This window comes from Anopheles aquasalis, chromosome 2, assembly GCF_943734665.1.
Source record: "Anopheles aquasalis chromosome 2, idAnoAquaMG_Q_19, whole genome shotgun sequence".
Lineage (NCBI taxonomy): Eukaryota > Metazoa > Arthropoda > Insecta > Diptera > Culicidae > Anopheles > Anopheles aquasalis.
In genome coordinates this window covers 48,050,001-48,065,000 of record NC_064877.1, presented here as the reverse complement: position 1 = coordinate 48,065,000, position 15,000 = coordinate 48,050,001, and the positions used below count along the sequence as shown (strand labels likewise).

General features: G+C 52.4%; 1 protein-coding gene across 1 annotated transcript in view; it reads left to right on the top strand.

Moving 5' to 3' along the window:
* Positions 1 to 15,000, top strand: part of LOC126580822 (protein serrate-like) — a 95,626-nt gene that overhangs the window by 78,037 nt on the left and 2,589 nt on the right. Inside the window, exons 13-14 of the mRNA XM_050244089.1 lie at positions 4,339 to 4,489; positions 14,802 to 14,948. Of these exons, the coding sequence (XP_050100046.1) occupies positions 4,339 to 4,489; positions 14,802 to 14,948 (298 nt within the window). The remainder of the gene's footprint in view (positions 1 to 4,338; positions 4,490 to 14,801; positions 14,949 to 15,000) is intronic.

Here is a 15,000-nt window from a genome sequence, read left to right as displayed (position 1 = left end):
AGTTGTCGCGCACCCCCCCCGGGTCTCGGTTAATCACCATTCAATCTCGCTTTAGTGGCCGTGCAGTTGGTTGCTGCTGCATACCGTGCGCGTATCCGTGAATGGATCTCTCCGAACGTTCCTCCGATCGATTCGAGCGCCTCCGAACTGTGCCATTTCCCGCCGGCTGGCTGGCCAGAGAGAGAGAGAGAGAGCAGCAGCAGCCGCAGCAGAGTCCCTTTAAATATTTATGATGGTGCGTGTCGGATTTTAGCATCTTCGCCAAGCACACGCTCTACAGCTCTCCCCCTCTCTTTCTGTCTCGTTTTCTCATCACAAACCCTCGCCGTGGCCCACTGTTCGCCGTTCGAAATCCCCGTGGCCCCATGTAAATCGGCCCGGTCATAAAATAAAAATTAATTTATAAAGATATAAAAAGAAGATAATAGCAAAAACCGTCGCCGCGGGGCAAGACAAAAGGCCCTGGGAAGCGATAAACGCGCGCAACATCGGCCAGAGAGAGGGGTCAGGAGAGGCCGCTCGAAGGGGCACCCTGGCACCGAAACACTCAACACATTCCACGACGCGCGATCGCACCGCGCCGGTGACGCACCCGGTTGCGCGATTCGCGGATAGCACCACTAAGCGCCTAGGAGGAGCTATCCGGCTGCTGCCGGTTGCTCTTCTGCTCAAACGCACTACGATCGATGATGGTTGGTGGTGGACGCGTCCAGCAATTTGTCTTCGCGTTTAAGCCCATTTATCAGCTCATGAATTCTTCTGTTACGGGACCCAGGCTCTTCGATTCCGATGGCTTTTCTTCGACGGTTTTTTGTTTTTTTTTTCCTTCTCCGCCCGCGTGAGCAGATCGTCTGCGTCGGATTAGCGAACAAGCGATAAGGCGGTACGATCGCGGAGATGTTTCGCGTTTCGTTATCGGTGCTTCATGGACGCTTCATTTCACACGCTGCTGCGGTCACCATTTTTCGGGCCCAGTAGCTCACGGGTTTTTGTGGTCCAACCGCCGGCCTAGCAACCCTGACCTGGCAAACAGGCTGATCCCCCCTGTTTTTGCGACAACCGACCTCATCAGGTCATGGTGTACTTGGTGAACGGAAACGAAACGAGAACGAGAACTGTCAAAAGTAGCATGAACGAGACGTGTATATGTTTGTTTATGCATGAGAAATGTGAGGCCACAAGTCTTGGCGACCAGAACGCGACCAGAACACAGTGTGGACGACAGTGGCCGTCCCGTGGAAAGGTTTTAGACCTGTTTGGCATGCTGGCGGCGCTGGATTGCGCGTTGCACCTTGCAACGACTGCTGCGCAGATTGCTGCTCCTGTTTCTTCGCTTCGCCTCTATCGTAGCACTTGTTTCCCGCGGGCCCCGTAGTGTGCTGCCGGGTGCTTGTGCGAGTTATGCTGTGGTGTGTCATTTCATTATTTCCCCGTTGGCCCCCGTAAGACCGACCGGGCCGGGCCTGGAAACTGGTGGAGCCAGTGCCAGCGACCATACTGCGTACCGAGGCAAGGGGACGACGTTCGGTTAGCAGCGGTGTCACATTTCCTCTCCCGGGCTCGCAATCCCGCTAAAATGTTGACTAGCCTGACGGTTCAAGATTTAATATGTTATTCGCATTTTTCACTCATTTATTCGTTCCCGCTCTCGCCACTCGGCGTGGTTCGCTTGGTTTGGCGCTGCGTGCCCGAGGTTCAGCTTTAGATCCAGCTGCTGCTGCCGCTGCTCACTCGCGCGTTGCTCTGCACGATTACGAAACGCCTTGCGAGAGGCTCGCGGGATTTGCACTGCACCACCACCAGAGGCCCCTCGCTTGTGTGAGCTTCTGTGAAATCGCAGTGCACTCCGATGCAGCAGCGAACGGCACCTAGCGTGGAGCACACGAGGCAAGCGTTGCGCTGACACGTTAGTCGTAGCAACAAGCGGGGGGGCTGGCGGCTACGAAATGAAATAAATAAATTATTTTAAATGTAATATAGAAATGCACATGTTACTGCAGTGGCAGTGGCAGTGGCGGCCGCCAATCGCACTCGCGACAGGTTCCCCAGCCAGCCACCTGTGCACCCATTTCGCAGCCAGACCGCGGGGCCCGGAGTGCAGCGCCATCTTGTCACCTATTCCACTAGGCGCGCGCTCTCTCTCTCTCCGTCGGTTACCCCGGGCAACAGTGTCACCTCGCTGCGGGCAATTATGTTCAACAAATCAAAGCGCTCACCTGAAAGGTTAGACCGCGCGGTCTCCCTGATGGTGGTGGTGGCTGCTGCTAACTGGCGCATCGTGATGCAATCGTCGTCGTTGATACGGTGCCTGTGTTCGAATGTGCCCTCGCGCGATCGCTTGCGGTCGAGTTCGGAGAGCGCATGTGCATGCGTGCGTGCATGTTTCTCCGGAAGTGATGCCGATCGCGACGTTAAGGTGACACTAATTGATTAACATCCTACCGTTGAAAATCGAAGGGACGTCGCCTAATCAGCGCACCAAACAGAGAGAGAGAGAGCGAGAGAGAGAGCATCAACGACAGCAGCGCCAGTTATCAATCGAAGCGCCACTCGCCATTGCGCTGCATGCCTGCTGGTGTGTTTGGCCGTGGCCAAACCATCCGAACTGGTTGTAAAATGATCGCCTCTGAAAGTCGCACAAGGACCGCATCGGAGCGACATCATAAACGTCACCTCGATCGTAGCGATCGATCGCAAAAAAAAGATGAAAAAATCATCAGGGGAAAAATCTACTTCAATTTAACGACTCAGCGATTCCGCGATCGATCGCCACCAGGAAGCCACGATAGAGAGCCAACGCTCGCGAATGTGTCATGATGTCAGGAGCTCCCAAACGTCGTGTCCTCGGTGCCGATGATGGTAAAGCACACACACCCAGGCACGCACTCCGAGGTACGACTGATACTCTACGTCGTCGTCCAACGTCATGGGGCCACTGTTGGGGCAGCGTAGGCTGTGAAGACATGAATTTGGAGCCCAATTAACCATCTAGAGAGCGGGCCAGGGCTCTTCTCGTCGTTCAGTTTCGGTGCGAGGCAACCCCCGGGGAATGTACCAAGGAACCTAGCGGACCAGAAGGCGTTATTCCGCTCCCTTTGGTGATACCGACGCCAACGCCAAACGTGGACACTAAATGGGGCGGCCAAATTAAATCATCGGCCACCAAACAGACTGCAAAGCTGACCAGAGGGAATCATTAAATGAAACTCACTGACTGACTGACACTGACCCGTGGCCCGTGGGAGAAACGTGGTTGTGGAAAATCGACGTCGGATCGATCGTCGGACACTCCAAGCACTCCACTCCCGACCGTATATAGCGAGGAGCCCGCGGAATCTGGTTCGTGTCCCGAAAGGTGTGAATAAACCACCGGACACATCGATGGGAGTAATCGATTATCGCAGGAGTTGCAGGAGCGCACGCCCTGCGTTCCTGTGACCACCGTGGGCTTACTGTCACTCAAAAATGGAGACTCAAAATGCAAACTCCATTCCGGTCCGGCTTCCAAACTGAACGCGTTCAGCTGTCGGCCAGCCGCGTTTTAAGCTCATGGCGACCGCCGGCAATCGCGCCGCCGAAATATTGATTGACAATTTCCCTCCTCCATCAAAACCGGACCCGGACGGGAGAAAGGAAGAGCCGTGCGCGGATTTGACCGCGGACTTGGTACCGAAGGTGTTAAGTGTGGTGGCGCAAGTGTCACGACACACGGCACACAGCTTCTCACGCTCGTTCCTCGTGGTGCTCGGGCTTCGGGATCGAGCTAATCAGATTAAGCAGATCCCGGGAACAGGGCAAAGCCCGAGAATCGGTCCGGATCGGAAGGTTGACGCACTGATCGATCCCGGTGAGCTTTCTCGTATTAATATTTCTCCCCACGAATGGCCAACGGTGTGGCAGGGCAGCGACGATAATATCATAATCCGAATGGTGTCGTCTTGGGCCTCCTCCAATGCACGCCCCCCCTTCGATGGTGTCTCCAACCAATTAAGAACCGCCATCCTCCGGTCTGGTGCGAACGACCTGGTTGAGCTTCCGAACCGGTCTCCAAATCTTTCTTTCCCCCCCACGAAAAAAAGGCAGACCAGCGGTGGTGATGATTAACATAAAAATTTCGATTTTATGCTCCAAACCTACATAAGCAAACCGTTCCGTTTTCCATTGTTTCGCCCCCATGGAGCCACGGGAATAGACCTGAGGGGGGATGGGGTGGGAGGGCGCATCACTAATCATCTCGTCTCTTGTCCTCGTGCTCTGTGGTCCTAATCTTTTGCTCTCTTTTCATTCTTCTCTTCATTCATTTTTTCTCTCTCTCTCTCTCTCTCTCCTCCGTTGCAGGAAGCGAAGGATCACTGCAGCTCGTCACCGTGTAAAGAGGGTCAGTGCTTGAACACACCGGGCGGTTACTATTGCCACTGTCCACCGGGATGGGCCGGACGGCACTGCGAGTCAGCGCGGGCACCGTGCGATAAGCCACCGTGCGCCAATGGTAAGTTTCGTTCCAAAAAAAAATCGTTTCGATTGCGGATCTTCCACGTTGGCCATTAGCATATCATAGTATGGCATGGCCTGGCATGGCATGGCATGGGTATAACACTCGATTTATGGTTGTTGACCAGAGAGATCCGAGATCCGAGAGCGTCACCACCACCACGCGCCAACCACATCGATGACAGTTCCCTGGTGTGATCGCGCGTGGAGAAAGCGACCTAGCGTCCTCGCGCATGTTGCCGTCGTGATGGCGAAGACATCTAACACATAATTACAATAATAATACAATAATTCATTATCATCTTTCAACGCGCTTCACTGGCTGCTGGATGAGCGGTGGATCGGTCGGCGCCCACTACCACAAAAAAAAAATCCGCCCCCTAAGAAACTCTCGTTCGAATCTGAGAGGAAGACATTCGGAAGTTCGTACAATGTGTGAGGCGGCCTTGGCCACCAAAAAAACACTGGCAGAAGCAGTTTAACATGCTGGCGAAGTCAGAAGTCCCCGCAGAGGGAGAGAAGACGCGCCACCACTCCATAGCACCACGGAGTCTTTGCCTTCTGACGATAATTTACAGCTCTGGCCGTATTTGGCGTATTTTATTGCCGACCATCAGCCCGTTGTCCATCGTCTGTGTGCATGTGTGGGGACAGCATGATTGGGACCGGTGGTGGCCGCCAGAGGCTATCTGGGCGCGCGCATCTGTAATGCGCCGCTACTTTTCGGGGGTTTGTTTGGACTTGACCACCACCGCCACGGTCTGTTTTTCGCCATCCTTTTGCGTTCTTTGCGTTGCTTTTTTTTGTTTTTGTTCTTTTTTTTCCGTTGACCACACGTTGGTGCCTTTATTTGGCAAACCACAGCGGCTCCTAGTGGTCCCGTTCATCATCATCATCATCATCACCGTCGCCGTCGCCGTCGTCGTCAGCGTGGTTTTCGGGGTGTTGACACGCCAGTTGCGGTGGGAAAATCTGTCAAATGCAATTTATTCTGCGCGGCCGAAAAGGAAACGCCTAACCATCGGCACGGCCAGGCCAGCCCGTCAACGTGTGGGAAGGGGACCTCGATCGATCGATTGGCCATAAATCAGCAACATCCTTGCCGCGATCAAAGTATGCGCCGGATTCGCGAACGAATCGCGTCACGCTGTGCACGCTGGTGCGCTCTCGACATCGGCGCAGGGCCTACTATTTTCGATACGGGGCGCACAGATGTTCCATCGTCGTTTGCCTTTTGCTTTTGGCGGCATCATTTCCATAAAGTCATCTCGATGGTTTTCTATTTGATTAGTACATTCCTTTGTGATCGATTGTATGGATGTGGATCAAGGTAGTTTGTGGAAGTTTGGTTGTTTGAACGTCGACAAAATTACTATACATTTTCAGAACAGATCTGGAACATACTGAGATGCAATGCGTTGTTATAACAAGAGCAACTGTGATGCTTTCTTTCGCAGAATGTTAAAGTTTAATTAACAAAGTACGATTAAATAATCATACAAGTATGTGACTTAAAAGTACTTCTTCGTCTTCTTCGGTAAGGATTTACCTCAGTTAGTCAATCGAATTCAGCTTCCTGAAATTTTGGAAGCGACTTTAGCGAAATAACCCGCTCTTCTATCTTAAGGGGGGATTTCGGTATTTTCGGGCCAAAAAAGACCCGTTTTTAACGATTTTTTATGACGTAACCATTCAACTTTATTTTTTAAGTAAATGACATAATAATTTACAACTTTTGAAGAATATTTGGTATTGTTTTGAGCAACATTCATTGAAAACCTAATCTATGCCATCAAATTTAGGCAGTCGTGTCTTCGAAAAGATACTTTTTCTGGTGCCCATCGTAGCTGCGTGACGGGTCATCAGAAAAATACAAATCGATATTCGTTAGAAAGATTATAAGTTTATCTAGGTAGCCCCGGAGAGTTTTTGTTGATATTTCAATTTTTCGAATTTTGGCAGATTTTTGAAGTTGAAAAAGTGATGCTTTTTGCGATTCTGCCATAAGAAACGAAGTATAAACAATTTTAATGATATCTCGACGGGATTACCTGGCAAAGAGGGTACACATTATGTGTTAAAAATTTCAAATCGATCGGCCCAGTAGTTTTTACGGTACGATGGGCACCGACTTTGAAAACGTTGGTTTAGGGAAACGCTCTTCAAAGTAGCGAGCTGCATGGAGCCTTGTATGAAACGCGGATTTTCAAAAATCTGTATCTTTGTCAGTTTTTCTTCGATTGATCCAACATTTTTACAGAATACTCTTGAAAGGATTAGCTTTCAGGAAAAAATGTTAAAAATATGTGTCACAAAACAAAATTAAATACCGAAGTCCCCACTTAAGAACCGGCTACTAAGGCCATATGTTCCACTTAGAAGTACTGAAGAAGTTTTAGGTTTCACAGATGAGAATGTTAAATTATGATAAGATGCCAGTTCGTATATTGTAGTAATCTTTGCCGGCTTTGCATGACTTCTTTATATTTCCTTTTGAGGCTAGCAAGTTCTAGACTTTAAAAGACCTTGGTCTAACTTAAAAACCACGACATGTTACAAACTAAACTTCTCCTAAAAGAACGATACATGAATGCAAATGATTCATAGGTGTAGTTATCTTTCTGTAACTTGCATCAATTTGTTGCATTTAATGCATTCTGCGTTCAGAGTCGTACCCTTGTCAGCGATACGGAACTGACCAGAGAGCTAGAGCTTCCTCGCCGAGACAGCCTGTTGCGACGCAGTCTAATGACCGGTCATTTAGTTCCGATGTTTTACCTCATCGATTCTCTCCAATCGATGGCTCCACAGAATAGGAAAGTCCACAACAGAACCACGACGTTCTGGTGGACATCCAATCACTCACTCACAACCGATCCCTTCGTTGCTTCAAAAATGGCAAAACCTTATTATCTCCCGAGCCCCTTGGAAGAAATGTCCAGCCTCGTCTGGTGAAGCCACAGGTGAAAAGTGATGCAAAACGGCGATATTAATGAGAACCATCGGCCTAGGTCCCATCAAAACGACCCATGGCGGTTCTCGGAGTGCGCGAAGGTATGCCAGACCAAGACCAGACCAGACGCGCTACGACGAGAGCACAGCACGCAGCACAAATTGATTGGCGAAACGATGAAGCGTGAAACGTAAAACAGACATCGGATCGGACCGGGCCGGGCCGGGCCGGATGGTCACGGCAAATCAATTGCCGACTGGCCAGCGAGAGTCACGAGGATGAACCACGAGCCCCCCCCCCCCCCCTCCGCCCGGGCCTGGCCGTAGACGAGTTTACAATCACCGCGGGAGACGCGCGAGGTGAAACATATTTATTGCATCCTCTGGCCCTAGTCTCAGCCCCAGGCCCCCGGGAGGCTAACAGCCCGCTCCATGGCCACGGCAGATCGCAGACAGATGGATGGCCAGACGGAGCGCGCACTAGAAAGTGCGAATCCCGGAGCACGAACTGGCACGATGACTAGGAACTGTCAGCCGCACCATTTCTGCTCGCTCGCTTGCAAAACTCGACAGATAGATATCCCCGTCCGTTGTAACATGTTTATCCGGCGAGATATGATTGTCATTGTTGATCGGGAAAAGCAAGGAAGGTGGGGCCCCGGGGGGGGGGGGGGGGTGCCGAGGTGTTCCCCGAGACCTCCCAAAACAAATTACGGCCCATGTTTCCCACCGCGGTCTGCCGCAGATATATATATCATCAGTTAGCGGCGAGTGAGGCCAGCGACCATGCACCTTGCCCAGTGAGAGATAGATCGCTGACAACGCGCAGTTATGCAGCTGTTCTCAGCTCAGCAGCAGCCCCTCCAGGGCATTAGATCTTGGACTACCCCCTGGCCATCGCCTGGAACGGAAAGCACGCCACAATCAATGCCAAAGGGAGACGTGAGAAGGGACGTGCCGGTGCTGCTGCTAGTAACGATCTCTCCATTTAATTTAACAAGTTTGTTAACAGTTGTTCATCTGTCTTGTTCCATATCGTTCCACATCACTCATAACTGGGCTGCGACTGCGCGGCCACGGCCCTACTGCGTGTGCTGCGCCCTTTGCGCGCTTTGAGTTTCGATTCGATTCGATTCCACTCCACCTTTCACTACGATCCGATCGGTGCGATCAGTACGTGGCCGCGCGCGCGCCCCCGATATCATGGCGGCCCACTGCGCGATACTGGAGTCTGCCAGTTGCAGTTATTATTGAAAGTTCGGCCAATCGCAGCAGGTCATGTCAACTGTCAAATACGGCACGGTACAGCACGCAGACAGACGCAACCTGGCAACGAAACGGGGAACTCTCTGTACTCTCGCTCATGATCATGTACACACATCTACAGTACTCCTCGACAATCAAGAAAGGAGTGTCCGGGGATCCAGGGATTTATCACGCTTCCCTGCGCCACGAGTGCCATGATTTGCAGCTTTCGCATCGCGCATGATCGAGAACTTCCCTTCCGCGCGATCACAGTAGTCTAGGCGAGTCCGTCTCGCGTCTTGTCTCGTTGCCCTGGGGGAGAAAATAATGATCTCCTTTTGTACGCCAGTCCCGGAGCTAGTGGAGACAATCGTCGCGCGGGACATACGCGATCGACGATCACCCCCCGGGTATCACCGTCACGGATTGTATAACATTAAGTTGTATGTCAAAACTGCCAATTTGTTGCCACGGAACTGAACAGTGGACTGCGCAATCACACTCGTAGTGATCGGTTTTCGTGGTGCTCGTGATCGTTAGAGATCCCCTCGCAGCGTAATCGACAATCGCCACGCAGTTGCTTGCGTGCCGGGGGTTTTCGGTAGGTTTCGGTCGAAAATTATGGCTTCGAGCGGGGCGTTGAAAGCGCGCACGAGTGCGCCCGCTTTGTCTATACACTCGGTACCTCGGTAGATCGATCCGTGGCCTCTGCGCCCTCTGCGCCATTGTCCAGTGTTGAAGCAACTCTTCTCGGGCCACTTCTCGGGCTACTTCTCGGCGATGCGGCTCGATTTTAGGCGATCGGTTCTCTAGCGGGTCCAGTGTTGGAGGGTTGGAGTTAAGACGCACCACCACCCTCCCAACACACGCCACGGGAAGAATAATTGACTCCTTGCAAGGCGAACACCACGCCGGTTCGGTTCGGTTTGGTTCGGTTGTTGAATTATTTATTTGGGAAAGTATCGGCACACCGTCCGTGCACGAGAGGCAGGCAGGCCCCGTGGCCGTTGGGTGCCCTTTGTTTTCGCTTCCCCCTAGAAGTCCGTCCACCCATCGTCGGACTCCGGATGGTCCGCAGCTCGGCCGAAACCGTGTTGAACTAGAAAGGGCAAACCCTAGGACCCTAGGTAGCCGTAAATTGAGGATTTTCTCTCCGGCTCTCGGCCTCCTCCTCCTGTGTGGCGGTGTTGGTTTTTGAGTGGCGAAGAGAGTGAAGAGAATTTTGATTGACACCACACCACCGGATTGCACACACCGCTACCGACCGATCCCGAACACTGCTACAGTGTGATCATGGCCATCGATGGGGTCAGCGGCGTTCCCTAGATGGGCAGATCGCGCCAGTGATCGCCGCGCCGGCGCGCGCAACACCAACTTTCGGATTCGGCGTGCAGTCTCTCTTCGGTCTCTTCGGAGCCGCATTTCTCCGCCTTAATTGCCAACTAGCCACCCACTAGCTCCTGGCCGCCCTGGCCCTCTTCTAATTGGATTGGATTAGACCAAAAAAGGGTCCGGCGCGGGCGCGGCGCGTCCGAATTTTGTTTCCATAAATTCTCTCCCAAGACTTGAAGTGAAGTGAAGTGAAGTGAAGTGAAGACGTGGTTGACGTGGGAAAGAGGATCGTCTGGATCGAGCTGGAGCTTTCCCAATGTCCGCCTCATTGGGCACGTCGAGCGGGTTTCGCCTTCCGGGACACCTATTAGTCACACTTGGCGCACACGCGTTCTCGCTGGTCTCGTCGCAGTCGCAGTCGCAGTCGCTCCCACTGTCTCATCTCAAAACTATTAATCACTACTTATGTTCTCACCGAAACTAATGACTTGCAGCAGCAGCATTAAAATGGCGACATAAGAAGAAGAAGAAGAAGAAGAGGAAAGAAAAAAAAGGGAGGTAAAAAGATGAGACCGTGGGTTCTGTTTGCCAATCCGGTAGCAAACGCTAGTCACATGCCATGCGCATCGATCGTGGAATGTGTGCGCCCGCTCACCATTGAATCCGGGACTCTCCGTCGTCGTCGTCGTCGTCTTCAACGGAAATTGGATGCGCGATTGGCAAATCCGAATCGCGTATCCCCACGCGGAGCTAATGAGAGAACCACTCGGTCGTCGTCGTCGTCGTCGTCGTCGTCGTCGTCGTCATCAGTCGGACGCTTCAATGCCTCAATTATGGTGTGCGCGGGGGCTCGATCTTCAAAGGCTGGCGCAGCTCCAGCTTCTGGCTATGTAAATATGAGCATTTGCCGCCTCCACAGTGGGGGCTGGAGAGGCTCGAAGGGAATTTCTAGTAAATCGCGCCCCCCCAAACGGAACGCCAATTGAGCAACGATGCGCCAGCGCCAAGGTGGATCGTCCGGGTGTCGAGAAGATGTGCATCACCCACTGCCGATCACTGCCGGCGTGTGTTTTGTGTGCCGCCTTGCAGCAACTTCCTCTTCCACTCCTCTCCTCTCCGTCTACATAGTTTCTGCTGCTGCTACAGCATACCGATCGCAAGCAAGGGTTGTTCCCCATAATTAACTTCAGTGCGGTATCGGGCTGTCCGTGGCGGGCGCGGAACGGGGGGCCTTGAAGGGCCACGAATTCAAGAAGACCACGACACAACCACGAACCACGCTGACAAGAACGGCCGGGTTTGAGGCGGTGGGTGATTGTCAGTTAAATAAGAACGTTTTGATTGGCCGTCGGTCGATCTCGAACCGGCCGGTCGGCCTGGGGCAACTGCAAATATGTTGCAGCGGTAACTTCCTCCTTCGGGCGGCGATGCTTTTGCAGCGATTTCCCGGGGACCGCATTCGCATGTGCATCGCGAAAAGGGAGCGGGAGCGGGAGGAAGCTCCCAAAAGAGGGGTTCTGCAATCAAACCGACGCTAGTTAGGCGCGGTCGGTCGGAATGAATAGGCAAATAGTAGCGCAATTTCTGCTTAAAGCCGCTGATATTTGCTGGTCTCTTTACCCGTGGCTTTTCGTAATTAGATGGCAAATAGGATCCAGTGGCGGTGGCGGTGGATTGGCGTGCTAAATTGGTCCTGGCGTGGTCGATTGTTCGACCAGATCCACGCCCATCAACAGTCACGAGTGTCGCGCGAGCTTCCGTTTGATCTCGCGCTCTCCGCTTGCTGGCTTTTCGGGGGGGGGGCAAATTAATCCGTTTAATGATCACCGCTGCTGCTCTGATCCCCTCGGTCCACTCGCTCACCACAGTCCTCTTTCGGTGGTAGTGTTAGTGCCGTGGTTTGTATCGCGATCATCAGCAAAGCAGCGACCGCATCGCGACCACAATCTTAATGCGATGCTTTAACGCTTGTTTATAATGAAATGATGATGATAAACATGCTGTATGCTGTGTATATATATATGGGGAGGAGATGAATCACGACGAAAACGCCACCACGGGCACGACGATCACAGCCCAGAAGAACGAACGAACGAAGGGGCGAACGAACGAACGGACGAGATCCACACCATAATGATCATCCGCTCGATCATCACGCGTCGCCGCTCGTGCGACGGATGGAAAGAAGGGGGGGGGGGGGGGGGGGGCTCCTTATGCTAACTAGTCTGACAAATGGTTTACGGAAGGAGTCGCTCCAGGGTGTGTACGAGTGTGTACCGGTACCTCGGATCGGATCGGTTGATCTCGGACGCGCCTGAGCCCGCGAGTCGCGCGTATGACTAATGATGGCGATCGCTTCGTATGCTGATGAATAATTAGGTTCCTAAATGCCTCGGTAATTAATACAATGCCGATCCAAATTTAGAACCTTGCACTCGCTCTCTCTCTCTCTCCTCTTTCCCTTCTCTCTCTCTCTCTCTCTCTCTCTCTCTCTCTCTCTCTCTCTCTCTCTCGTTTCTCTCTTCCATTCGATCTGGAAGGCCCATGGGATGGCTTCCTTCGAGAAGAATAATGACATTATGATTAAGCTTTCGATGCGATTCGACGCGTCTTCTCGGCCTCTGCGCTCTTATTGGGGTTTGTGGCCACCATGCGCTCTTCTTGCGCCATACTCGTCGCCACCGCACAGGATCGAAGCGTGTTCGAACGATATTTGTATAATTAATGGAACTTTTCCCCATTCCCTGTGGCCTCTCTCCCTCTCTCTGTGGGGCTCGGAGACTTAAGACCGAGTGTTGATGCTGCCCCAGCAATTCAAGGCGTACAGCGGTGTACAACGTGTGTTGGTGTAACAATTCATGTTCCACCTCAACCCCAGTTCTGGTCCCCCGGATTCCCGAGGAAAGGACGTTGTCAGGGAGAGCAAACGCGGACGTTGTGGTGGCGAGAATGAAGGAACGAAGAAGACAACCAGTACGGATGGACGGGGGAGGGCATGTTCCACGGAAAAAGGAACTACAATGCCTTCGGTTTTTTTTTCTTCATTTTTTGATAAATTGTTTACAACTTATTTATGCTCGAAGCCGCGGACAAAAGCACCCAGAACCGTAGGGCCTCGCGTGTCTGTCTCTGCTCCGATGGTCTGTCCGGCGGAATGGATTATTGTATTCAACCGTACAAGGCATTACTCTGCTCCTTGCTGTCCACGGATTCCCCCGTGGTGGTGCCCAAGGAGAGAGAGAGAGAGACAACGGATTCGATTAGAGCGGCCACGAAGGCGTACACTGGGGCCAACTGTTGAAGGCAGCTTAAACATTTAATGATTACGGCCAATATTTGTCATGTTGTAAGCTTATTGGCCCACCGTGAACCCGGCCCAGGCCAACACCGGAATTCATCGCGATCGCGCGACGCCGCGGACGCAGCTTCCGTCGTCGTTCGGTCCCGCGTCAACTTTCTACCATTGCGCGCGCGAGCGCGCGCCCCCTTTCACACGTACAAATTATCATTTTAGCCCGGCGAGAACCCAGGCCGCCCATGGGTGCCAGAACGGCTGCCTGGTCCAACGCTGGGCCGGGAGCCGTGCGTGCGGAAAGTGGAAAAACGTAAAAGTGGAAAATAAAGAAAGCATTCCGACCGAACAACCGAGCCGAGCAAATGGAATGGAATGGAATGGAAAAGAAACACCGGGCCCTTTTCCCCATTCACCCATTTATTAATGTAAATTGAAAAATCAACCATTTTCTTCCCCCCGTCTTGTTTTGGGGACTGCGGGCCGATTTAACCATGTTTACCGGTCGCCTAAAATGGGAACGTAGGCTTACGGGCGTCCCGAGGTCCCCTCCACGGGGTTTTTTCAGGGGTCATACTGACTGTCTGGGGGGGGGGGGGGGGGGGGGGGGACAGAAAAAGCTCAAAGAAGAACAACACTCCATCGGAACTGGGAATGATGGGATCGAAAAGGGGCATTGAAGGGGGGGGGGGGATCGTCACAGCAAAAGAAGTGAAATGAACAAGGAAAAAAGGGAAGGAAATTGTTTCTGCAAACAGCAGTTGTGTTGTGTGAAACCGAACCCGGCTAAACAAGGCAACCACAGCAGCAGCAGCAGCAGCAGCATCAACAGCAACAGGCTGGTGCGGCGCTGAAGAATGTTAATAGTTGCCAAGAGAAAGAGAGACTATCCAAGTGGGAAAATAAAAACCAAAGCAACCCAACAAACAACGGGGCAATTCATTAGTGCAAAGAGCTAGCCTGGTGCTCCCCAACAACGCGCATTCGCTGCCTGCCTTCTCTCTGTGACAAGCAACCAGTCAAAATGGAAGGTGGAAATCCCAGCAACCCAAGGTACCCAAGAGCTCAGTCCCCTCCCGGGAGTGTTGTATGGCGGCGGCAGCTTAATCGCCAGGGTGCACCGGAACAAAATGAATAAACAAACGGGCCACATCCAGGACACAACCGCAAAGTGCCGCTCGCGATTAGCGTGGGCATTATTAAGGAACAGGATTGGTGCGCAGGGCGATAAGAAATGTGAGCCTCCGCTTGAGAGCCGCTTGAGAGTGAATGAAGTGATTAAAGTTCTTTGAAATCAGAGGTGAATTCCGAAGCGAAGGCGATTAGCGCTAAGCACTAATTACGCTACATTCTCTCCACGCCGTGATGTGCCATTGTTTTTTCTCTCTCTCTCTCTCTCTCTCTTCTCTGTGTGTATTCTAGTACAAAACATGAACCGCGAATAATTGAGTTGTATGTTCTGTTCTATTTTCATGTTTTCCCGCACCAGAAGGAGGAGGATGCAGCGCACCGTCGGCGAGCAACGATACGGCACCATCGATCCCGTGCAGTGGCCGCGGAAAGTGTGAATCGAGCGCCATGATGGGTTCCAGCTGTGTTTGCCAGGCCGGTTTCACGGGTCCCTTCTGTCAGCACAGTAAGTAACCGCAGGCGCACGTTACTGCGATCATCTTCCTGACGACGACCGG